General features: G+C 38.2%; 1 protein-coding gene across 3 annotated transcripts in view; it reads left to right on the top strand.

The window, feature by feature from the left end:
• The window catches only part of LOC105386255, a 67,502-nt gene that overhangs the window by 40,724 nt on the left and 822 nt on the right, over nt 1-25,956 (top strand). The window contains exons 1-3 of one of the 3 annotated variants that reach the window (XM_011556772.3): nt 18,517-18,997; nt 20,090-24,434; nt 24,753-25,839. In XM_011556772.3, coding sequence (XP_011555074.3) covers nt 18,935-18,997; nt 20,090-24,434; nt 24,753-24,913 — 4,569 coding nt within the window. In that variant the 5' untranslated portion in view covers nt 18,517-18,934 and the 3' untranslated portion in view covers nt 24,914-25,839. Of the gene's footprint in view, nt 1-18,516; nt 18,998-20,089; nt 24,435-24,752; nt 25,840-25,956 lie in introns of those variants that run through there. The other 2 variants (XM_011556776.3, XM_011556774.3) reach the window with 2 other exon arrangements.

The following is a 25,956-nucleotide window of genomic DNA, read 5'->3' as shown; positions in this document are numbered from 1 at the left end:
ATAGCCTTACAGAAACCGATGGCAAGTCAATCGATTCACCGACAAAGTATCTACTTAGTAGTAGTAGGTCTCTAGTCACTGGCACCATGGTGTAGGGTACACGTCCGACAGTCGGACACACCTTTGTCTAGTCGAGTAATTTAATAAAAGGGTTCATTGCTCTATTCTTGTCATACTAGCACTACTTGGTATTGTTGCTACTAGGTACTTACTTGAGTTTTTTTTTCTTGTATGTCCGGTTTAGCGGGGGTACTTATGTATGATTGAAGTGTGTAGGGCTATTTTGTAGGACTGTTTGAGTTTTTATGGCATTAGTTTATGTGTTTATATTGTTGTTGTAGGCTGATATTTGTAAGAGGTGAGTTCAAAGTTCAGGAATTTAATGTTTTTTGCCTATCAGATAAAATGTGTATCGTTTGTAAATGAATACTTACGGAATTCATTGGGTACCAGTGAGGTTGTCACCACCGAACATTAGCAATTAACAATTCTAGCTTCGGCGTCGCGTCGCTCTCTTGTAAAATCTGTCGTGACTTGTAATGGATCTGACAGTTGTTTGACAGGCGAGCGAAGCTGCTTATGGATTTCATGTGGATTGTTAATTGCTAATGTGTCGGTGGTGGCACGGTAGCTGTAGGTACTTTCTCATCTGCCCTCGGGGCATGACCTATCCTAACTAATATTATAAATGCGAAAGTAACTGTGTCTGTCTGTCTGTTACTCTTTCACGCCAAAACTACTGAACGGATTTGAATGAAATTTGGTATACATACGGTCTAGACCCTGGGAAAGAACATAGGCTACTTTTTATCCCGGAATTCCCACGGGAATTTTTTTTAACGTGAAGCGAAGCGCGCGGGGACAGCTAGTAAACTATAAACTCACCTCTTTATACCTACGTATCTTACAACTGAAGGAAGCCACTTAAGTTTGCTATTTCTAAACTGAACTCACTTTGTTCACAGGTAAGCCGTGCAGTCTATAGTATATACAAATACCTACAAGTAAAGTAAGTCTTTGGATCGTAGATGAATAATATACGAACGAGATGATGTGTCATAGTTATAGGCTAACAAAGCAAAAAACCGTCCGCATTTTATTGACTGTCTAACCGTTTTAAGTTCAACCTAATGACAACCATTGTTCCAATAAATAAAGTCATAAATCTTCTAACCGAAATAATCTAATTCGAAATTAGAGCTCAGTGGTACAAATAGGGTGTTATTTTGTCGAGACGTTTCTTTTGCACTGACACTCCATCTTGTTCGTACCTATATTGTTTATCTATGAAGAAGTAAGCCTTTGCATGTTCAAAGTCCAAACATCAGATGATTCTCCTTTCATGTTAACAAGGAAGAGGACTTGTGAAGTTTGAAGCTTCGGATTTTCAGATCAAAGGATTGGCCCAATGTTTACTTTGATCACTGATGTAACATTTTGTGCAGTATAAACGTCTTTGTTTGAATTGTTCTGTTAGGTATAATATATTACATGTAGAAGGTAAGTATATGAACTGAGAATTTGTGCAAGTACGGCGGGCCGCAAAGAACCCTGACCCCAGATCAGTAACAATTTCACTCTTAGATGGATCAGGTTTCTGTGCAGACCACTATACAACTAGACATAACTAAGTTATTAATTTAAGAAAAAAAAAAAAACACGCACTCACGCCTTGTACTAGTGTACTCCCTTGCGGGGTAGGCAGAGGTGCATTGCTGCACCCACTTTTCGCCAGAGTGTTATGTTAGTCCCAATGTAATAGGGGGCGGGCCTATTGCCATTTTACGGGCACATCCAAGACCCGAGAACAAATATCTGTGTTTAAACAAATATCTGCTCCAGCCGGGAATCGAACCCGGGACCATCGGCTCAGTAGTCAGGTCACTAACCACTACGCCATTCGGTCGTATTAATTAAAGTAAATAAGAAACCCGAGTTAGATGTAGCCTCTACGTGTAGGTCATAACAACCCATCACATCCCCACTGCTGGGGCACGAGTCTCCCTTCCAATGTAGGAAGGGTTAAGGGCTAGTCCACCACGCTGGCCTACTGCGGGTTGGTGGACCCCAACTCAAGCATGTTTGTGCTGAGAGAGTTGTCGGGAAAGTCGACCGTCATGTTGATGTTGTCGATCTGCCCGAAGGCCTCTGACTAGGCTTAACGACTGCTGCCGAAACAGTAACCGGGACCCACGGCTGAACGTGCCGTCGGAAGCATAGAAGCGCCCAGAAAACAACCACTTGCCAACAATGAGTCGTGCGTGCCATCTGTTGCTTAACTCCAATGATCAGTTACGATCACTGAAGCTAGCTCGACTACGGCCGCTTCCACATCTATTGTAGTGCTATTCGGATATTTCGGATCGGGCCCCACAAGGAGCTCAGCTGCGCCCGAGTAAGATCCATTATGATTAGCGCATTCGTCACGCGGCTCAGTATCAACTGTGTACGTATTCTGTGTTACTTCTGCGATTGTAAGTTGAGTGAGAGATGAGATAGATAGCCTGGTTACACATAGTTATATGATAAGGATTGCGAGGATTCTTTTTCTTTTTTTATGTCATACATTGGGATGAAAACGTCTATCTTAAGGTAAGCGTCCACCTTTCTGAATCTTACTCAGCGGACGCGTTGTCGGATAGCTGATATATCTACCCAAATACATAGATAGATACATATTAAATAAATAAACGACAACCAGACTCAATGGCAAACACAAATGCTCATCACACAGAATTTTGCCCTGGGCGGGATTCTAACCCGCGGCCCCATGCTTCGGAAGCAGTTTCACTACCGCCTTAGCTACGGTGCCGTGAAGTTCGAATAGGGCAGCTAGATACATAGGTACAGAGACAGAGATATTTGGGCGTGATACCACGGTATAACAATATATGACACGTTGATCCATTACTCACTGAGGTTAGAAGTTATTGGATGTGGCAATAGCCAGAAATAAAAATTAACTATGGAAAAAGTTACGCCTTTGGATATAACAAGTTCGCTTGCTATTTGGAATTTACTAGATTGATGTGCTGATTAGTTGGATCAAGGTATCATACCCTGTATCAAATTAAACAAAACTGAACAAATGGCGGTCTTATCTTCAAGACAACCGTTGTAAAACCAGAGCTAAACACAGGAAAAGGGCATTTAGGTGTATACTTAAGAAAATAAATTGTAATAAAAAATATCTTCTTGCATCTAATTCGATACACACGCACAGTTGTCGAAGCATCGAATCGTGCGCAACACATCAAATCTAAGACCCATTGTTACGCTGCCGTAATGTTATTACTGCCTGTCTGTCTGTATCTATCTAACTATCTAATATGGTACGTGCCGCAGAGATATCTGTTTATACAGGGTGTCTCCAATATTTTCAACTGATATTTTTTATATTTTCCGCTACGGTTTATCATATTGTATTAAATTATTACAAGCATTACAAGGATGCGGCCTGATATACAAGCGTGGAAATAGGATTAAATAATTTAGTCATAAAATTAGCTTAAATAGCATAAAAGGTTTACAAAATGCAAGGATCTGCCTAATCTAAATATATTCATCCTCTAGCTCTTTAGACAGATAGATAGATATAAGAATATTCTATCTATCTATCTATCTATCTATCTAAAGAGCTAGAGGCGCAACTTTGTACGCAAGTAAACGTAAACTTTTCTAGTTTTCAACAATCTATCAAATCCTGTACTAGATGTACTTACAGCAGTGGACAGGTGTGGTGTGGTTGTGATTAATGAAAGAGCAATATTGAGATAGCGTGCGAGTCAATAGCACGCTTTGACTAATTTGCTATATTTGTGCGCAAACACAACTTTTACTGTGCAAACGTTTTTATGATAATCATTTACATGTGCGTACGTACCTAGTATGGTAGACTGTTGCCAACAGTTGGCAATAATCTAGTAATTTATATCAAGTAAGTATGTACCTATCAGCTGAAAAAATCGGAAACTACCGAAAAACTAATTATTTTCATTCTAAAAAAGTTTCATTGCAAACTACCCAGGTAAATTTGTCTACATTTAATAGTTTTCCTCCAATGTTAAAAAATCATGGTAGGTATCCAATGTGGTAGGTAATCATGATAGTCGTATAAGATGGCGAGTTACCATATTAGCTAGCACACCTTTTGTATACCAGAAGTAGATAACTGTCAAAATAATATCCCCACTAACTTCGTCTAAGCCAGAATTAATATTCCTACAGAATCTCTAGAGACGAGGTTGTCTCCAAAACATAATTTTAAAACCAACTACCGTGTCCAAGTCCACTAACACTTAGCAAACAAACATACTTTACGCGCTGGCGAAGAAACAAGATCTTAATTTTCCCGGCGACGTTTCCTTTCCCGCGCAAATGTTTCCAAGATGGCCGCGTTATTCCAATATGGCGGGCGAGCGACACGGCTTGGCTCTCAGCTGGTTGGCTAGAGGGTATTCCTGAAGAATGTAGAAGTTTTCTTGTAGAAAAATTAAAAAGTATTTCATTGACGACCGAATGGCGTAGTGGTTAGTGACCCTGACTACTGAGCCGAAGGTCCCGGGTTCGATTCCCGGCTGGGGCAGATATTTGTTTAAATACAGATATTTGTACTCGGGTCTTGGGTGTTGATATTTATATTTAGTATCTATCTATCTATGTATTTGTGTAGATATATCAGCTGTCCGACACCCATAACACAGGTTCTGCCTAGCTTGGGGTCGGATGGCCGTGTGTGAGATGTCCCCACATATTTATTATTATTATTATTATTATTATTGTCTCATCCTAGAAATAGTTTGGTGTATGTACTCGTATGTATGAAGTATGAACAACTTTTTCTGTCTGTTCAGATTCAGAAACACAAATCCCAAAAATATATTTTTTCATACCTTAATGCACAACTACATGAAACCTTGTTCAATCATGATGTGCTTTATAAAATAAATTTAAAAAAATTAAACTGTAACGTATAAGTACTTACATTACACACCTACTTAAATATGTCTAGGCAATAATGTTTTAGGAACAACCCACTTCCTTTAGTGCACGGGAATGGAGCGGAAAACTGTTGTCGTGCTACAAGTAAAACTATTAGTCGAAGACGGAAATTTGTAGTAACGTTAAAAAACTTGCTTCCGCCAATGTCCAATGTCATGGGACAGTAGACAGTTTTTTTATGTTTTAACCCCCTGTGACTTAAAAAGAGATGTGTTATAAGTTTCACGTATTTGTGTGTCTTTGTATCTGTCTGTGGTAACGTAGTTCCGTAACGGCTAAACCGATTTTTTATTTGTTTTTTAGGGTGATTGGTAATATTACCCGTGTTCTTAGCCATGTTTCATGAAAATAGGGTCAGCCGTTTGAAGATTATCAGCTATTTCCTAGTGGATGAGGGGATATGATAAACTTTCTGATTTCGTTTCCAAACTTCGTACCTACCGTCTTACTTCGGGAACTTATTGCTCAACCTATTTCTACCAGACCAGTAGCTAACAACATAAAAATCGGTTTAGTAAGTTTAAATAAAGGTGAAATATAAAAGCTCACACTCAGTAGACTGAGTAAATTTATCTCGATCACGTATCATAGGCTTTTGTATGAGGAGCGTTCAGTAATACTAATCACATTCCAATATTATACGCATGGGAATGCGTTGAACACGTATTCAATGGACAATTTGATTCAGTAACTTTCTTTGTTATTTTTAAAGTAAGTAGCTAAAGGTATACTATTTACTCATCACGACCCATTACGTCCCCACTGCTGGGGCACGGGTCTCCTTCCAATGAAGGAAGGGTTTAGGCCTAGTCCACCACGCTGGCCAAGTGCGGGTTGGTGGACCCCAACACAAGCAAGCTTGTGCTGAGAGAGTTGTCGGGTAAGTGGGCAACCCGACTGTCAGATGTTTTCAAGCCGCCCGAAGGCCTCTGACTAGGCTTAACGACTGCTGCCGAAGCAGCAACCGGGACCCACGGCTTAACGTACCGTCCGAAGCACGGATGCGTCCAGAAAAGCACCACTTGAAATTGGTCACCCATCCAATGGCTGACCGTGTCAGTTGTTGCTTAACCTCAGCGATCAGTTACGATCACTGAGGCCCGCTCGACTACGGACACTTCTTCTTCACTATTTACTATACTATTTACAGTCACCCGGAAAAGACGAGCCTTAAGGTAAGCGTACACCTATCGGTATCGTACGTATCGGAATCGGACCAAACGGATTTTCATAAATATATGGACTTGTGTGAATTTCTATAAAAAATTATACGTACGATACCGAAAGGCGGAAGCTTTCCTCCCTACTTTTGTGTCGTAGTCAAGTCCCTTATTAATTTACACTCTTTCTTGCCAGGCTGTATGTCTATGTATTGAAGTTTCTCCATTTTAGATCCTTTTTAAAATGTACCGGTCCGGTTCAATGTAAAACAGCTGCACTAGATCCACGTCAAGGTTAAACAAAAGAGCTTCCAAATATCTCGGTCAGCGAGTCAATGAATCGATTCACAATCGAATCACGTCTAGAGCTCGAGTGGGTCTCGATTCCTCCCGATGTGCCGGCAATCACCATTTCACATGTTCCTCGCCTGTCTCATTTGAATTGAGAAGGAAACCGTTACTCATTTGACAATAGAAGGTACTGTAAATAAAAAAAATAGTTAATTTCAAATTGGGTGCTATAGATACTCACTCAGTAGTAAAAGCTCGTTCCCTGGCTGAAAATATTAATTTACTAGCCGTCGTCTGTAAACTATACGTATTACCATGTATACTTGATCGGATTTTATAGACGAGAAATATTATTACCCAATTAAATTAAGTAGGTAGTTAGGGTAGACTACGAGAGGAAGCTAAGCTTACCGAAGCGTTCTTCAAAGCGTACTCTGAAGTAATAGGTATTTTTCTTGTTAGGTCCCCAATATTAATTAAATAGGTAAGGTAGGCTTGCAAGAAAAAAACTTGAAACCTTTGTAAGCCTACGTAAGCTTACCTACCTGAATTTTTACGCTTCACTTTCCCGTTTTCGCCAAACTACCTCCGAGCTTCCAATATAGCCACTTACCGTAAAGATTTCTAACGAAAACCTTACAAAAACTCTAGTAATATTTAGTGAAATATGCCATTCAGCGCTGACTATAACTCGGCCATTTTGGGAAGGGACACGGCGGTAACACCCGCTTAAGCCCATCTGACATTTCAAAATGGCGGCGTAGCATGGACGTGAGAGGACTTCCTTATCTTGTGTGGACTCTATAACATTTTATACGCGGGCCGAATTGCCCTTAATGTATGTAAAACCCCTTACAGGGTCACCTATTCACCAAAATTTTTTACAAAGCCCAAGTATTTTCGGGGTTGCCCGACTAAAAAAAGTTCTAATAAGTGAACTTTGTAATTTCATTTGCATTCTAAAACTCCATCTGCTTTACGTTTTATAGCCGTTTAGATTTAAGAGGGGTTTTAAAAGGTTGCGGTTACCTGAGATTTATAATAAGCAAGCTGTTCCCTTAACATTATGCTTAAAAAAGAGCCTTTATATAAGATTTTGGCTTATTGCTTCGTTATTTATGTATCTGCAAAGAAGTAATCTCAAGGAGAGCCATTACTCTAACCCAAGTATTATTTTTTTAAAAAAATTATTAAAAGTATACTTGCATGCAAGTTTGTTATTTTGTCACTCTTTCACGTAAAAACAGCTGGATCAATCTCGATAAAATATGGTATGAAGCTTAAATCCTGTACTAACATACTGAATCATCCTCAATTTCCACGGCAAATTGCTTACGGGTGAAACGAAATAGGAAAAAAAATTTGGTTCAGCCGTATGCACAAGCTTATAACGCCCCTCTTATTTCGTCGGGTTTTCATAAAATAGGCAAAAAAAATATCATCTGTATGTATATTCTCGCGCTGGCAACACATTTTGTTTATTATTAAGGTGCGGCCACACCTGCGGTAGGGATCGGAATGGCGGAATGTCTTTATTCAATAAACGTATACAACTTTATTATTATTCATAGGACGATCGAATTATATGTGTATTGTTAGTGCTTACAACTATTGTGTACACATTGATATTAACTTTTTGTCGCTTTTGTTTTAGTTGTTTGGGCAGATGGTATAGTAACAACGGCAGATGATCAGTGTATTAGGTATATTTTAGAGTGAGCCGTAGCAGAGATCTCAGACAGTTTACACTTGTTGAAGTTATAACACCATTCTTTTTCAGTCATTAAAATTGTTTTAATGGTTAGGTATGTTATGTATGTATACAGCAGATAACTATGTAGTGACGCAAACAATAGCACAGTTTGTTTTAAGTGAATGTAATGGAGCAACAAGGGCACTCTAGGTGTACCTACTCGTGTATTTCCTTATGTCTGCCGTTAAACAGCTAACAAGACCATTAACAATTTATTCTTCGGAGGATTGGCTTTAAGTGTCGAGACATCTTGTCTTCCCCTTCCACGATTTGCAAGTCACTTTACGTAATGTTAATCACCTGTTTCTTCATTATCATCAGATAGGTGACAATCGCCAAATGCTTGTCTAAAGTACCGTCTACCGTCAGCGTCACACACCATACCACATCATCACTTTCATAAGCCGTGGCTGAGATGTCTATTGACGAATGCCAAGGACAGAGACTTCTCTACTGAAATCTTCTTAACAATCAATGATCACCAGCCCAGTAAACTCTTTACAGAAATACAAGAAAGAACAGTATTTAAGTAAACAAAGAGTATAATGTCCCATTGAACGGCACTTATTCACAAAGTGGTAACAATTTTCCTCATTGTCACGAAAATGTCCGTATTGTGTGACAACCTTGCACCTGACACTGATGTCTGATAGCGTGACCATCGCACCATTTAGAGGTGAGCAAATGGTAACTACGTAACACTTTGTAGAACCTCTGTAAGTGGTACTTTATTGAGGCGCCTCAAAATAAGAGTTATACAGTTATTGCCTTTCTTAACACCTATCAGCAGAAAGATGATTTTGACGACTGTATGGAAGTTTATTATATTATGATATTCCTGTAATATTCTTTAATTGCAAAAAAAATAGATTAACGTTTTTTACCTCGTTTTTTACGTCGTGTAAAGCTAAAAATTACCTATATAGATGAAAAAAAAAGTTTCTCAGATATTTATATGTATGTACAGTCCAACTATAAAGTCGTGAATACGGAAGTGGATCCTAACTAATTGTTTAAGATCGTATTTAATCGATCTGTTATATTTATTAAAAGATAAATCCGTTAAAAAACCATAGTCAATCGGTATTTTTTATAATATATGTAAAAGTAAGTAGGTAAATAACTGATGATCATAAAAAGTCTAAGCAAAATCGCACTCTTCAGGACTTTATAGTTTGACTGTAAACATATTTTTTATTCCCACGTTAGTACTTATCAAATTAACATGTTTGATAAATTTTGTATTTTATTTAATAAATGATTCATATGACACAATAAACAATACTTATGTAAGATTTCTTAAGTAAACCCACGGAATGTTCACATGTTAGTTATAGCTTATTTTACGTTTTATTTAAAAAGGTTTTTAATGGAATTACATTAATTTATCGAATTAATCTAATAACTTATTATCCTAATAATAAAGAAAACACATAGTAAGGGGCCGTCCATTAATCACGTGAGGCTCAAAGGGGGGGGGGGAGGGGGTACTGAAAACCTCACGAAACATCACGAGGAGGGAGGGGGGGTTCTAGTTAGACATCACGTGTATTAATTTTTTGTCAAAAATTAGGTATTTCTGAACCGATATTTTGGACGGCGCAAAAATTTTAACGATTTGTAGTATGACCTATATTTTTTCTAGTAAAAAATTGCCTTTTCATAGACTTCCAAAAAAATACACGTGATCCAGGGGGGGGAGGGGGGGGGGTTGGTCCCAAACCTCACCAAATATCACCAGGGGGGAGGGGGGGGTCAAAAAATGAGAAAAACGACCTCACGTGATTAATGGACGGCCCCTAATACTTATTTACAAACTAAAAAAGTCTCAAATTAATTATATTAAAAACAGTAAGTAAATAGTTGTACTATTGGTCATCGGTATCGTCCAAGACTGTGTTATTGCCATAACTATTATAAAAATGTGTTTTAATCGATGGATGCAACAAATGAAATCTTAATGGATGTCAATCTCAATAGTTCCATTAGGTTTAGTGGGTCACCTAGATGCAACAAGCTTTGACTATATTTATCAAGTAGATATTTATCTAACTGAGGTTAACATGCGGTCAACTGGTCAGTAATCACAGACTATTGTTTATTACCTAAGTTTACTCCTACTGTGACTAGTAATAGAATGATTTAATGCACAGATTAAATAACACTTCATTTAGAGCCATTGACCTAGCACAAGTACCTAAACATGCTTAGTAGTGATAGTAACTGGTCATTGAAGTTAAGAATGGCATGGAGATGTATTGGATAGGTGACAGATATTAAGGGCGGATTCGACCAACGTCGAGTAACTTTTTACTCGAGAGTAAACTACCAGTTACTCGCGAGTAAGCAGATTTTGCATTCTACCAAACCTGAAACCAAGATAAGTAGCTTATCCCAAGAATAAAATGTTATACCGCCAAAATTCACCGTGTAACGAGCTTATCCGAGAGTAATTTTGTAGTGGCGGCAGCACATCAGCTGATTAGAAAACCCTCATAATGACATAAACACATCTGTCAAATCATAAACAAAAGTACGTTAAAAGGCAAATTCTCAGAATAACAACAGCGAATAAAATATTAAAACATAAACAATTTCCTACTATTATAACCCATTCAAACTAAGTTGGCATGTCATTTCTATTGCATGCTTTGAAAACGCAGCTATTTTTATTTTAGTTGCAGTATAGTTTCGTTCCTCGTTCATTCAATTAATCATGGTATAACTTGGTAGAATGCAAATGTACTTATCCCAGATATTTACTCGCGTATAAATTTTATTCCGGTATAGTTATTCTCGTGTAACGAGATGTTTGGACGAATCCACCCTAAGTGGTTGTTTTCTGGGTGTTACCATGCTACGGATGGCACGTTAAGTCGTGGGTCCCGGGCGGCAGCAGTCGTTAAGCCTAGTCAGAGGCCTTCGGGCAGCTTGAAAACATCTGACAGTCGGGCTGCCCACTACCGAAAGCTCTCCCAGCACAAACGTACAGCGAAACCGGGATAAGTACGACCTACAAATTAGTCCAGTCGCAGGTACTCCACTTACTCAGTATCTCAGGATGTCCAGGTATTCTTACCTCATGTTATGATTTTTTATGAAATCACGAGATGATTGATAATTTGCTCCAGAAACTTGATTATCTTATGTCATAAAATCATCATGTTTCGTGATCAGATTAATATTCAGATAATTATTCAAATGCACATCAAGTTACCAAAAGAGTCTTATGAAAACGATACCAACAGCCTCTATACATATACCTTAAATGTACCTATACCGAGCATGTATAACAAAGGTATCATGCGTGATGCGTGGTATGTTATTGAACGTGTACGAGATCGTGTTACAGACAGTTTTGTATCAACGTACTTGTGCTCTGGGAATTCGCGAACGTTACAAGTTTAGAGTTACATGTTACAGTTACGAACTTATGGATTCGTTTTATTCCCTTACAAAAAATATCCTTCTATTTTTAAAGGGTTATAGACGTACCATGACTTTGTATGTAAAATACTATTATACGCTAGATACGAGTAGGTACCTGATGGTATGGTATGAAGATAAAAATAACATATCATTTTTGGATATATAGAGTGTTTTTTTTTTCAGGCAATCCGATATCAAAAGCCTATATTTTGTTTCCAAATACCAATTTATTATTCCTGAGTACCTCTAACTTAAACACCTAAAGCCCGGGACTAAAGAAATGATTTATTTAGGTCTTATTTCGTGCCATTGACCCACATTTTCCGGACCAGAAGGCAATATTAAGAGCACCCTTTATTTATTACATTTTCTTTTAAAACAATATCTCGTAAACCACGGGACGTGCTGTCCACGCTATATTACTAGGGGTTCAGGGCGGGGACACACATTTACGTTTAAATTGCTGTTAGCTGAAAGCGTAATACTCGTATCTTATAAATATACCTTTGATGTTATTTTAAACTAGCTGTTCCCCTGAGCTTCGCTTCGCCTTAAAAAGTTTTCCCGTGAGAATTCCGGGATAAAAAGTATCCTATGTTCTTTCTCAGGGTCTAGACCATATGTATACCAAATTTCATTCAAATCCGTTCAGTAGTTTTGGCGTGAAAGAGTAACAGACAGACAGACACAGTTACTTTCGCATTTATAATATTAGTTAGGATTAGGATAGTTAGGATAACTTCCTTTAGTAAAATACAAACGGTTTAAGTACTTATGTTTTACTTGATTCATCTTAAATCTGATATCTGGTATCACTTAAGTTCTGCTCAATGACAATTCAACCAATCACAGCATTTATATGCGGTACATTACCATTACCAGCTAGCGTACAACTTATGGATTGTTAATTGCTAATGCTAATGTGTCGGCGGTGGTAACCCCATGTAATTCCTAGTCCACTTTATTTAAAGTTAATGCACTTTTATTGCACCGTTTTCTGTTAATTTTCATGACTAGCGTTTCTACCGCCACCGCCAGGTTCCATTACGTTGCTAACATTAAACTACATCTTGATTGCCCGAGTATAGTGTAAATGTACCTTTACACCTAATGAAACAGGAAAAAATCCTATTATTTCGGACATAAAGGCCGTTATTACACTATGGCATAAGCCTCGGTAAGAAATAGCAGTGTTGCCAACATTACACAACACACATTGTGTGATTGTGTGGCAGACAATGCTGGATGTACTCTGTGAATTTTACCACCACAAACTGAGTGACAAAAGTTTTAGAATTAAAAATATTGAAGTATTATTGTATGATGGGTTAGTTATAATGACCCTACACATGGGTAAGTACCAGATTATTAATTGGCAAGTAATAATAATACAAAAAATAATGGCAGAGACCTATACCCACTACAGACTTGAAGTAGGCTGAAGAATGAAGATGTTGATGAAATAATAATAAAGTTCTTTTAGAAATGCAATTTTGACGTCAGGTTCAGGGGACAGATATGAACAAAGGTTCCATTCGAGTATGGAAAAGAATACGTTAGGCGTCATCTGTTGTTATTAACTTCGATGTAATATAATAGTTATTCTTAAGCATAATAATATTATTATAGAGAAACGGATTATTCATCTCTTGACAACACTCTGTCACACACAGTCTCACATTTGTTCTAGATTCTGAGTCGACCCTGAGTCACATCCTAATAAGATACGTGTGGGCACCCTGGTCCCTACAGTGCCAATTATTGTATTGTATTGTATGCTAATACACTTACAATTGTTACTGCTGTAACTATAGTTAGCTTTAGTAGGTCGGTATGTCAATTGTTATTAATAATTTAAATCGTAATTTAAGATTCGGTCGCATATGAGTTTATAAGCAGGTCTGTAATTTTATTTCGGTTTCGTAACTGAAACCTTCAGCGTTCTTACAGATTATTGGTGAGACGAGAAACCCATAAACACATCTCTTCCAAAGATTTATAACCACCTTAATAAAACCTGAAAAAATACTAGTACAATAAAAAAAAAACATTAAGTGGCTATACTCCTTACGCTGCAATGTTTTTAAATCGTACAAATTATTATGTCCTTTTTGGTGCTTCAGTAAGATTTCCCCAACTATCTTTTTTACTTCAATATAGTCGCTATTATCTTTTCCTTACGGTTCACACTCTCTTCAAACAAACCAATAAGGGAGGGACAACTGATACTGAATCGAGTGCAGTAGGGCTTCTAAGATATAGGTTAACTCGGGGTGAAATGGAGTAGCGGAGACATACGGCGCCACGTGTGTCTTTGTCTCAGCCTTAGATTAACAATACACGAACTAGATGGAGTGTCGTCTATGTGAAGCGTCCGAGGTCGTGCGGGCTTCAGTGATCATAACTGATCACTGAGGTTAAGCAACAACTGGCACGGTCAGCCATTGGATGGGTGACCGATTTCAAGTGGTTCTTTTCTGGACGCTTCCGTGCTTCGGACGGCACGTTAAGGCATGGGTCCCGGTTGCTGCTTCGGCAGCAGTCGTTAAGACTAGTCAGAGGCATTCGGGTGGCTTGAAAATATCTTGGTTGAAAACACCCGCATTTGGCCAGCGTGGTGGACTAGGCCTAGTCCTTCATTGGAAGGAGACCCGTGCCCCAGCAGTGGGGACGTGATGGGTCGTGATGAATGTTGAAGTGTCAGTGCAAAGAAATGTCTGGGCTAATAACAACCCACTTCTACCACTGATCTCTTATTTTGAATTAGTTCGGTTAGAAGATTTGTGACTTTTTCATTTGGTTTTCATTAGGTTGAACTTGAAACGGCTCGACACTAAACCAAATACGAAAAGTTTTATGCTTTGTTTTTCCATGTAACTCGCCATCTTAATCGTATATTGTTAGTCTAAATGGTCTCAGCATATAAACTAGTGAGATAGCCGGCTTCGTCTTTTATTATTCACAGTTTCAAAATGGCATCCCGTAAAACCTTCCTGTCTTCTCAGAGACTGAAGGAATTGTTTTAAAATAGTGATGGTAACTTTGCTGACTGCAGCTTTGACTATTTTTTTTACCAATGGGACTTTTTTTGACTATTCTACGCGCATTGGGCAGTGGGCACTGTACTCAGTTCATAATTTACACATACTATTATTAGTACCTAGGTACATTATGAGTATAAAGATAATTGTGTTATAGGAAGACCTGACGAAGTTACCCAAAAGCCGCCCAAGCGAAGTTGGTTAATCTCAGTATAGTTATTTTGGAATAAATGTACGTACTTTAAAGGATCTTACAATAATAATTAATTACCCATGCTCTCAACGGCGAACGGCAGAAAAGCACGTTTAATGGCTAGCCCTAAATTAAACTCAAACAAACGTACCTAATAAAAACAAACTGTTTCCATACTCCCGCGACAGAATAAGCGTCTATTTGTAACCTTGTTGCTCTGTGGGAACGAAACTTCCTGTGACGTCACTAGTCACTATATTAGACACATTCATACATCCCACACTGACTGTGAGTGACATTAAGGAGACGCCATTGACAATGCATGTCATTGAGTAGACTTATCATGCGTCATGCGTGCGAGACGTGAATTGGTCGACTGAAACTTTTTGAACTGTATAAAATAGTAATTTGTTTTTGGTTTTATCAATGAAGTAAATATCTATATCTACTCTAAATTTAGGTATGAATTTACCATAGCTAAAAAAATCTTAATTTATCATTCAGTCAATCAGAGACCACGTCATCGAAAAAGTACTTATTTCCTTGTTTCTTTTTCTACTCAGTAGAGTTTTAGCTAATTAAACTGTATCTGTATTTACATTAACAATTTTTTTAAACATTTAAAAAGTGATTAAAATAAAATATGTCATTTCTTAGGTGTTTGACGGCGCCAAACATCTGTCAAATACTGTGTAAGTTTATGTAGTATAACCCAATAAATTTCGCTTGCAGCTTAGTAATTATGTTAATTTGCTCAATCCCTAAATTATCTAGGTAATATTTCCTAGTACTACCATCACGCGTCAGACCTCAAATATTTCAGTGCCTTTATAACTTCCCCTTAAGAAATGCAAATGTGAATAATGCAGCGTACTAATGAGGAATAGATGGTTTCCTGCCATGAGTAGTCATGACGTAGGCTGAGCTTTTTGTCGCGTCTGACCGGATTACGCTAGGGACGATGTGGCGGTGAGAAAGTTAATTTCTTCCTGTTTTGAAAATTTACTCGTACCTAGGTGGATACTGCATTCCACAAAATATGTTCTTGCTAGACATGGATATTTAAAAAACATTTTTTTAAGGAGGTCCATGTTTATGCCTTTAGATACTTACTACAATACGAGTAGGGCATGGCTATTTAAAATTTTCAACGGTTTTAGCCCTGAATCATAATAATTATAATGAATGGGTTAATATTCCAAATTGTTAGATCCACATACCCATAGCCTTGTTAAGGGTTAACTTATGAGACGTCAACTACTTAGTTCTCCACTTGACATCCTCGGTTATCTGGAGGGTTACTCTATACTGACGAAAAACAAACGAACGAGAGCGTGCAATCGGCACGTTTAACACAACGAGATTGAGTCGTGGCTCGCGCAGTAGCGCTCGAAAAGTTCGTTTTTCGTCATATGAAAGAAAGAAAATATATTTATTTCACACACACACACAGAAACAATACAAAAATAAAATAAAACAAATAATAAAAATCTCAAAGTTAAGAGAAAAATGAGCAAGGATGTTGCTTCCCGGTGCTGAAACGGGTTCTAGCTCAGCTCGGCGCTATGGTAAGACATAGCGCTGGTTTTCATATAGAGTGACCCCAGATCCTTGGGGACCTTGACACGTGTCATCTTGGCATTGGCTGGTTCTTGTCACATCGCGGGGACTCCCCGGAGAAATAAGACATTCCATACGAGTCCAATCTATTAACCCTCTTTACCTGTCTGTGGATCAGATGTGGAGTTCTGTATGTACGAAGAAGACGAGGTGAAATGACCTGTCACATTTATGACGCTATTTAAAAAAAACAGATAACTACATACCTAAAGAAAATAAGAACATGCCTTAATTTATTGTTACGGGTACGTAGTACGTTTATATACTTATATAAGTTTTTTGTATTCTCATGTGGCTCAAGCTGTGTGTTACGAATATTAAATAATACAATACAATACAATACAATACAATACTCTTTATTTGCACCAAAATAGAACATACAAAAAAAAAAAACTTAAAAATAAAAACAGTACAAAAAGGCGGCCTTATTGCTTATAGCAATCTCTACCAGACAACCTTTGGATGGAAGAGAGTTATAAAAGAAAATAGAAATAGAATTAGAGGTAACTGAGGTGCAAGTGTATAATACACTACTTAAACACTACATACACTAAATAAATAAATACAGCAAGAAAATAAATAAATAAATACATAATATATATTATTATACCTATACTTACATACAATAATACATAATGATATACAGCAATAATATATTCAACTAAGGCAGTGAATATAGGTAGTGCCTCTTAACCCTTTCTTTGAAGGAAGCTGCAGAAGGTGCACGTCTTATGTCCTCAGGAAGAGCATTCCAGAGCAGTACAGCTGTCACTGTGAAGGAATCGCCGTAAAAATCGGTTTTGTGCGGTGGAACTTCCAGTCGCAAGTTCTGTGCAGACCGAAGTGTGCGAATAATATCGTTAGCAACTCTACATCGCTGGTACAACGCTGATATTCATGTGGAATTATCAAGTGACGCACCCACGCACGTATTTATAAGAACTTGAATACAAAACCACGATGCAAATGTCACCGATTTGGTAAAAACCCTCGTCATTCCCATTTATTTTATCATTCGCCTATTAAGGCCAGACATTGTGAAACAGGCTCTTAATATCTCCCACGAAGAGCAAGTTAATAAGGAATAGGGCTGTTCAAAATCCACATGTGGAGTGTCAATCAGCTGCCACTCGCCCTGTCCTTCCAATCCACCACTAAACAAATCTCACAAGACGTCTCCGGGACAAATTGGATCGTTCAAAATCGGAAACGGTTGGCATAAGAATACGTCTTCAAATTGAAGGGACTTACTAAATCGCTAAATCAGTGGGCACAAGGTGGGTATGTAAACAAATCATAATGTAAGTGGGGTTATTCAGATTTGCAGTTACCTACAATGATTTTTACGATTATAGGTACGTTAGTTAGGGTGGGACATCCTCCAGGCCACTGAATCAAAGGCGTCCTAAGACTTCTAAGACGTTCATCAGTTGGAATTTACACCCAAGACACATTTAGAAAAGCTATTAAGCAAGTAAATAGGAGAAAAAAACTATGATATTATAAATAGTAAACTATTTTGTGGACTCGCGCTATGGGTGTGTTTATGTTCTTCGTGAAATATAGGAGCAGCGTGTTTAGCCAAGAAGGGTGCTCCCACACTCGATCGAACATAAATCTTACAAATTCATTTACCAACTGTATTTGTATGAAATATGAAACGAAAGGTATAGGTGTAAAATGTCAGTAATAATAATAATACTAGTTCTACTATTTTATCTATCTAGTTTGTTTCACAAGGATCACTTTCTGAAATTATTTTTCAGATTAGGCAGTGACAAATTTATTATTTTTAACACATAACTTTTATCCAGTACGGTGAAATAAGGACTACTATCTGCTAATAAAAGTACCTATCAATAATCATCAGAAAGTTAACCATTCATAAACTTTAACATATGCTACCAAAACCAGACGTTACCAAAGTCTGAGTGCCTGCTCAAACGTCCCCTCATCCACCACATGTGGTATGCGGCACTCGCTCCAGTCTGTGCCGACCCTAACGAGGCCAAAATAATAAACGCGTTAGTCAGTTAGTCTGCGAAAACTCCAGCTATGGAGAGCGCGCATTTTGTGTGCGAGAGAAAATATAGCGATCCAACTAGCACGATATAGCGTGCCACTCGCCGCTCTGAAGTGTCATTAAAATAATAACACACGGCTGCGATGCGGTTTTTACAAGTGCAAAAATTACTCAGTGGTTTTTGAACCCGTGGCGGGAAAGAAAATTAGGAGTGAAAATATCGCCGTACCGTTTTTCCTTGGAAAAGTAGAATTAGAAGATATTTTGGATCGGTAATGGTTTTTGAAAAGTGTAGAGCGTAATTTCAGTGTCTAAATTAAGTGACGAACAGAAATAACAGCGGTATTCAGTGCCAATAGCAAACGAGTGGGTGTCCAGAATGTGAATAAAAACACTAAAGTTTTTGTTGTGTTTAAAAAAAACATGGTCGCAGTCGTCGAACCTTCGAAGAGAATAGATAATAGCTTTTTTAGATCGTTTTTGCCCGTAAGTTTTATTTCTTATAGTACCTTTATACCTCCACGTACGTATTACTCTTGCATATGAGTCGAGCTAAGCATCTATTAAAAATAATTCATGAACTGTATTTTTTGCGTTCCACGTAATTATTATACTGTAGGTACAGCAGTCAGTTTCCGAATGGCCATACAAAGATCTAAACGTTCAATTAAATCCCAGAACTGAGAGATGTTTATTAAGGAGCCAATGGTTATCATTGAATTACCTTTCAGAAACCGACCTTAAATACGTAGGTAACGTACGTAGAGTAATTAAATAAGTTATTTGCATCAACCAAGTAAGTAGATATCTACTTACAAATAGTTAAAAAAAAACTATACACCTGGGCTTGGTAGCTCGATCAGCTTGTGCTAGATACCAACAACAGTAATTTATTTATAAGTAGGTACATACATGATAAAAACAAGTCATCTCATTTAATTATTCGGTGGGTTATCTGAGCGCCTCAATCATCTACACGGTCTACGTTCTAAACTACTACTGTACGTCTAGATGTTGTAGATGTAGATTTTTTGCTTGAAGTATTCAAACTGGGCAGTTAACACCAAACATCGATTAACGTCTCGACACTCGAGTATAATCACCTAGTTTTAAGCCTCGTTTAGAACCAAGCTTTGGATTACTTATCTAAAGATAACGATCTATCCTTACTATTATTTAGGCTGAGATTGAAATAATAACGACACTAAACTCACATCTATTATCTACCTGTAATAACCACCTTTCACAAATTTAAACAAAGAGATCAGAAACAGAAATATGATTCACATTTTGATAATTTGCCAAGCGAGCGTCCTTGCGGCATTCGTCTTACGAAACTGTTTAGAACTCATGAAAATATCAACAATTTAAGAGAAATACACCTATCGTTATTATGATCAAGCTATTAAACTAATTTATGTATAAGTTTATATTTTTTGTATTCACTGTGATACTTTTATTTAATCAGTTTTGTACTATATACAGCCCTAAATTTGATGATTGGCCGCATGTCAACCCTTACTTCTTGGATAAAACAACTCTGGCACAAAGTTAACATAAGCTTTCTGTAAATTCCAGGCCGTGAACTCTCCGCCGGTGTCCCACCGCGACCACTCTGCCCCGAGCTACCGCCGCAACGATGACTACGCCGTCATCCACCGAGCCGACCGGCCTCCAGACGAAGAACGGAAGAAAGACAAGAAGTGGTCCTTCGGAAAACTCTTCAGGCGAAAGAAGAAAGACGACGAAAGCCAAACGTCGTCAGAAAGCGACGAGGGCATCAGCAGCAGGTCCAGAAAACCCAAAAAGAAGAAACGCGTTCCGCCAGTTAACAACTTTGATCACATAGTGATTAGGGACACCAGAAGAGCACAGAGTGTGGTCAAAGTGAACCATCGGGACTACAACGATGATGGCGTGCTGTCGGACCCCTCTGCCGGCTTTGTCAACTATCGAACCAGGCTGCCTCAACACGTGTATGCTGATTCCAAAGAGTCCCTATCAAATAAAGATGACATGTCTGGAAGATCGGCTAAGACAACTTTGGAAACCCCTGCGAGAAAAACTAGGAAGGGAAGACTAAAAGCTCGAGTTGAGGCATTGAGGAACAGCATGAGAGGGGACTCGAGCAGTGATGAGGAATCGCTGAAGTCCTCCAATTCATCGTCAATGGTCAGGTTTCGGAGCGACGATTCGTTAATGAGATCTAGGGATAGTTCTTTGAACAAACGATCTAGGAGTGCCAGGAATGAAAGATACGTGAAAAGACTGTCCCGTGATGAAGAGAATCAGCTGAACAAAGAAGCCGAGTTACTGCAGCAAGGGTATACGAAAGCTGAAGTAGAAATGTTGACGCGAACACCCACGAGTCAAAGCAGCGGTTACGGAACATGCAAAAAAGAACAGTCGAACAAAGTTAAACAAGACAACCTATATGCCAATGATATTACTCGACGCCCAATGAAATCGGAATCAATTTCTTCATTCCCATCGACTCAAAGTTACCCTTCATCCATCAACTTTAACGCTATTGTTAACAAAGAACATATTAACTATTCCATTCAGTATCCAAATAATAATTTAAACAGAGAACCTGTTTACGCTAACAATAACAGACAAAGAAGTGTAACCGACCAAAGTGATAAAGACGTGATGTGTGTGAAGTTTCCATTAGGGAATGTTACTAATATTAAAAGGGAAGAGAAAGTGCCCCCTGTGCCACCCCCTCGAGACATGCAAAGGAAAGTCACCACGCCATTGTCCATGTACTATGAGAATAATGCCCCAGCTGCCGACAGAGTCGATGGTAGCACTAAACCGGTTTATGGGGTTCCAAATAATGACTTTGAAAGAGTGATGAGGCGAAGCCAAGACAGAACTATAGGCCACGGACAAAATGGTCTTCGACGACCGATATCAAATTCAGAGGACCATATTGCAATGATGAACAATGAATATTTACAAACCCAATATACAAAAGAACAACCTCGAAGACCTGCCTCTGTCTCCGCTGAACCAAATCACTATGTGCTATACTCAAATACGCCTCCTTGGAGAAAAAATACCGAGAAACCAGAAATAGTTAAACCTCAACCAGTGCAACCTCGATGGGACTACCTGTACTACGCTGACCAAAGCCCGAGGTCCCGCCGACCAATCAGTGTTAAGCCTAGTCAAAATGGTCATGAGAATCAATATCTCAGTGATTCACAAACCTCATTAAACTTACGGCAGAATGTTTATAAAAGACCCCAAAACGCATCTGACTTCTGGAAGAAGTTAGACGATGCCGAAAGGCAGAAAAAGCAACAAAACATGTTTGCCCATTCTAGAAGTAACAGTGATTATACCAGTAATTCCCAGTTCAATAGAAATGTAAATGTGACAAGAAGTTTTGATAAGCCAAGTCAATCGGATTTGCAGAACAGAAACATGGTGAAATCGCGAGATGTAACAGATGGTGCCAATATGTGGAAAGCCACAACCGAGTATAAACGATCAATAACAGTTGAACCCCCGAAAGTAACATCACCGTCTTCAAAAACTCATGTTCGTCATAAATCTGATACATTCTTACCTAATTCATACCAAATACCATCTGATGATGAGAAACATAATACCGAAAGACGAAAATCCACTAACCTTGACGATGCTCTCAATGAACTTGAAGCTATTTACAACAGTTTAGGACTCGGTGATGAAGATTTGTTGGATAGAGCAGAGCGCCGAGAACTAATGAACTCAACACATAATGAACATTACAATGACTGGAACGGTAACGACGATGAAGTACAACTGCGAGGTCAACCCACGACTCCTTTAAGACTAATGGGGAGACGGTCAACGCTACCTGATAAGCTTCAAGACGATATGGCATTCAGAAAGATGAACGGTAAAGACAAATCCATGCAAGCGGGTAAAGATACCCAGTCACAGATAAGCTACATGCTTGCCTCCCCAGTTTATGTGCCATATGCGTCGGATGATGATAAACATTCGGAACGGAATGAGCCCGATGTAGTCTATGACGATGTGGTATACAGAAACATCAAGCAAATGAACAATCGTCTAAAGACTATTGAGCCTCAACCGCCGTTTGGTATACCCGTGGGTCCCGTGTCTCCCGCCCCTCAAAGTGACTATTTACACGCCACTCCTGATAACAAAGGACGATCTAGGTTTATACCGAGAAGATCGCCTGATCTAGTATCCGATGATTTAGCGTACAGAAGTCTTAGAAAAGATAGCAGGCATTTCAATTCCTTTAATGGAGACGAATATATTGGTCCAGTTAATAATAATCATAGTTACAGTGAATATCCTCTTGCCAAAGATCCTACAACGAATCTTAAGAAGAAAAGAGCTGTGAGATCCCTGTCAGCTAACATTTTCACAATGATTCAAAAAGAGATAGATGAAGCCCTTACAAAATCTAAACCACCTTCTTTACAAAAAACGCACAGTAACAGTGACGTCACAAGACGGCTGCGTGAAGTCTTCGAAAACAATGACAACGAACAAGAGCACTATCCTCGCAACAAGGTAAAACAACGACATCATACTGTCAACCTCTTTGTCAATAACATCAACGCACCACCCAGTCATCATTTCGCAAAAGACGATTCATATATTCACAACAACGACAAATACATCGCTAAACCTTCATGTTGTGACAAGTCCAAAAGTTCATCTCCATCAAATCGATCACCTCAAACATCTAAACGGTCTTCAAAGGACGAATTTCAGCAAGTTCTTACAATGCTTGCTCAAGAAGCTATGGACACCAGTAATAAGTTAGGCGTAGCCTTAGCTGAATTAGATAAAAATAGAAACAATAATGAACGGAAATCAGATTTGCAAAGTAAAATATCTGACAGCAGATTGAATTTCCTGAATGTTCTCAAGTCAGGAAACGACATCAACGAACAAATTAAATATGTGAATGTCCATTCTGAAGTTATAAGCGAACCAACGATAGACAAGACTCACACTAAGCACAAACTGGACTGTACAGACAGTAAATCAAAAGCTGAAAAGACAGAAGACAGTCTTATGGTAATATCAGATCAACTACACAAAGTAGAAGATCAATTAAAGCACAGCTTTGAAAAAGAAATAAATTTTGACGATGAAAGCTTAAAACTATCAAACTACATAGCTAAAACTCAAGAACAGTTAAAAGCTCAAGAAACTACAGTAGTGGTACCTGATAGCAAACTAGTTCCTGCGGTGATACCACTGCCTGTGCAAAATGACGCTATTAAGATTGAAAGCATTGACAAAATAATTGAAAGCAATCCTTTCACTAACAAAGTTAATCTTCAAAACACAGCACAAAAATCTGACGAGAAACTTAAAGAGTTAAACGAAATTAATGCATTTAAAGAGCTCAAAGATGGCATATCGGATCTGATAGCTGGTATATCACAAGTGAACGAGAAACTGTTCCTTCCAAAGTCATCTAAACCTGAAACTGAAAGCCAGAACATTAGTAACACTGAAACCCAGAACATTGGTAAGATTGCCACCATTTCCGAAGTTAGCGCTAAACTTAGCGAAGTGACTCAGGAACGTCCTAAAATAGATGATGCACCGCGAGCGTCGGTCAATCTCTCCATTTACGAGGACGATTTAGAAGTTAAGAAAGACAACGCCGACTCGACCGAATACAATTCCTCTGAGGAGCTAGCGACGATATTTAAAATAGAAAACAAAGCTAGAGCCACAGCGAAGGAAACTAACCCAGTAGAAAGTAGTATCAGAACAGAGCTGAGCTCTCCAAAGCTCGTCCAATCGATGAGTCAACAACTGAGAAGGTTCTCAGTAGACCACACCGAGGACAGCCCTAGTCAAAGCAACCAGTTGCCAACTAACATAGTGCCATGGAGGACGAAACGGCACAACTCCCAAAACGAAAACCAAGGTATGTGGCCCATCCTACTGCATGGTGTTCGGATTTCATTCTAACCATTGCATTCCGCTTGTTTCATTTCACTGTTGTTTTGTTTTTATGTTGAGCGGTTTCAGATCGCATCGGTTTGCTCTTCAGCAATTTTACAAATACAAACCATCTTATCAGGACTCCCGCTCGTACTGATTTCTGCGTTCCGATATGCATATTCAAAAGCTAGCGAGAGCTCTGATAAGATGGTTCAAGTAGCCGAGAAGCGTTCTGAAACGAAGTTTTTTTACTAACTTTTGTTTGTATTTATAGTTGGCCTTGTTTCGCTTTGTTTGACAGACACGCAGCGTAAGCGCGAATGGCACGATCGTCCAAGCACGGTGATGCTCGCTTGTTCCTACACCCTGATGGTGACCCAGCACCTGGCTGAACTCGACTGGCTGACTCTGCTCGGGCTAATGCTAGCCATTGTCACTATTATTGCTATGATGTTGATTTGAGATGTAGACGTCGGCGTTCTTTGATCAATACGGTTTCTGCAACTTTTTGATTTTGCCGTATTTTTAAAGGATAGGGGACGATGTTTTTCCTTTAAAGGTTTATGTATATCTTATATGTATAAAACCACGGAAGCATCCGACTAATTAGTGAATATTGATATTATTCTAAAGTCAAAAGTTTTTACTTTACAGTATCTGTAGACTGTATGTAGTATGTATTGATCAAAGGACGACGACTAGTGTTTTGGATGGACACCTCTTATGCTTATAGTTTACACTAGAGTGAATTAACTTTATTTTAGTTTTTATTAATTTTGTAAGCGCTTATTGTTCTTAGATTCAGTTTATTAACTAGTAGGTACCTTATTATCAGAAAACTATTGTTATTCGTAGATTATTTTAAATAAATATTACATTCCATAAGACAAAATATAAGTCTTAATTATTACAAAATTACGGTAATTATTAATTGATTTATTGCAACAATGTATATTATTTTATTTGTAGTAACATTATCTTTTGGTTTTATATTTTTCAAACTTTTTATTTGTATGTGTAATCCTTGTGTAATCAAATCAAGTACTTAATCATTAAAAACTTATTATTATAATGGTTGTCACAAAATCTGGGTATTATCGTCTAAACTTTCCTACATAGGTACGTGATAGGTTAGTTAGTACGTATTATGTACTACAATAAAAAATCCAATTTGCATTGAACACTAATTCGGATAGGACAAAGGTACCTCTACATATTTTACTCTTAGCTTTGTACGTTGTATTATATTATCAATGTTTATACTCACATAATTCAAATTAAAATTGCATGTTTATATTGTTTATGCCTACTGTTGGTAGCTAATGAATAAATAGGTAGCATTATCTAGCTTATACATTTTCCTTATTTTACACTTTATTAGATAGTAGTTACCTGGCAAAAGTTTCATGATAGTTTCCGCTAGAGGCGCCACTTTATATGCAAAAAAATAAATAGTTACTGCAAATTGTTAGAACCCATTGGTCTAAGCACAACCAACTATATGG

This window comes from Plutella xylostella, chromosome 29 (genome assembly GCF_932276165.1).
Source record: "Plutella xylostella chromosome 29, ilPluXylo3.1, whole genome shotgun sequence".
NCBI classification, from domain to species: Eukaryota; Metazoa; Arthropoda; class Insecta; order Lepidoptera; family Plutellidae; genus Plutella; species Plutella xylostella.
The sequence above is the reverse complement of the archived record's forward strand: the minus strand, read 5'-3'. Positions and strand labels throughout refer to the sequence as shown.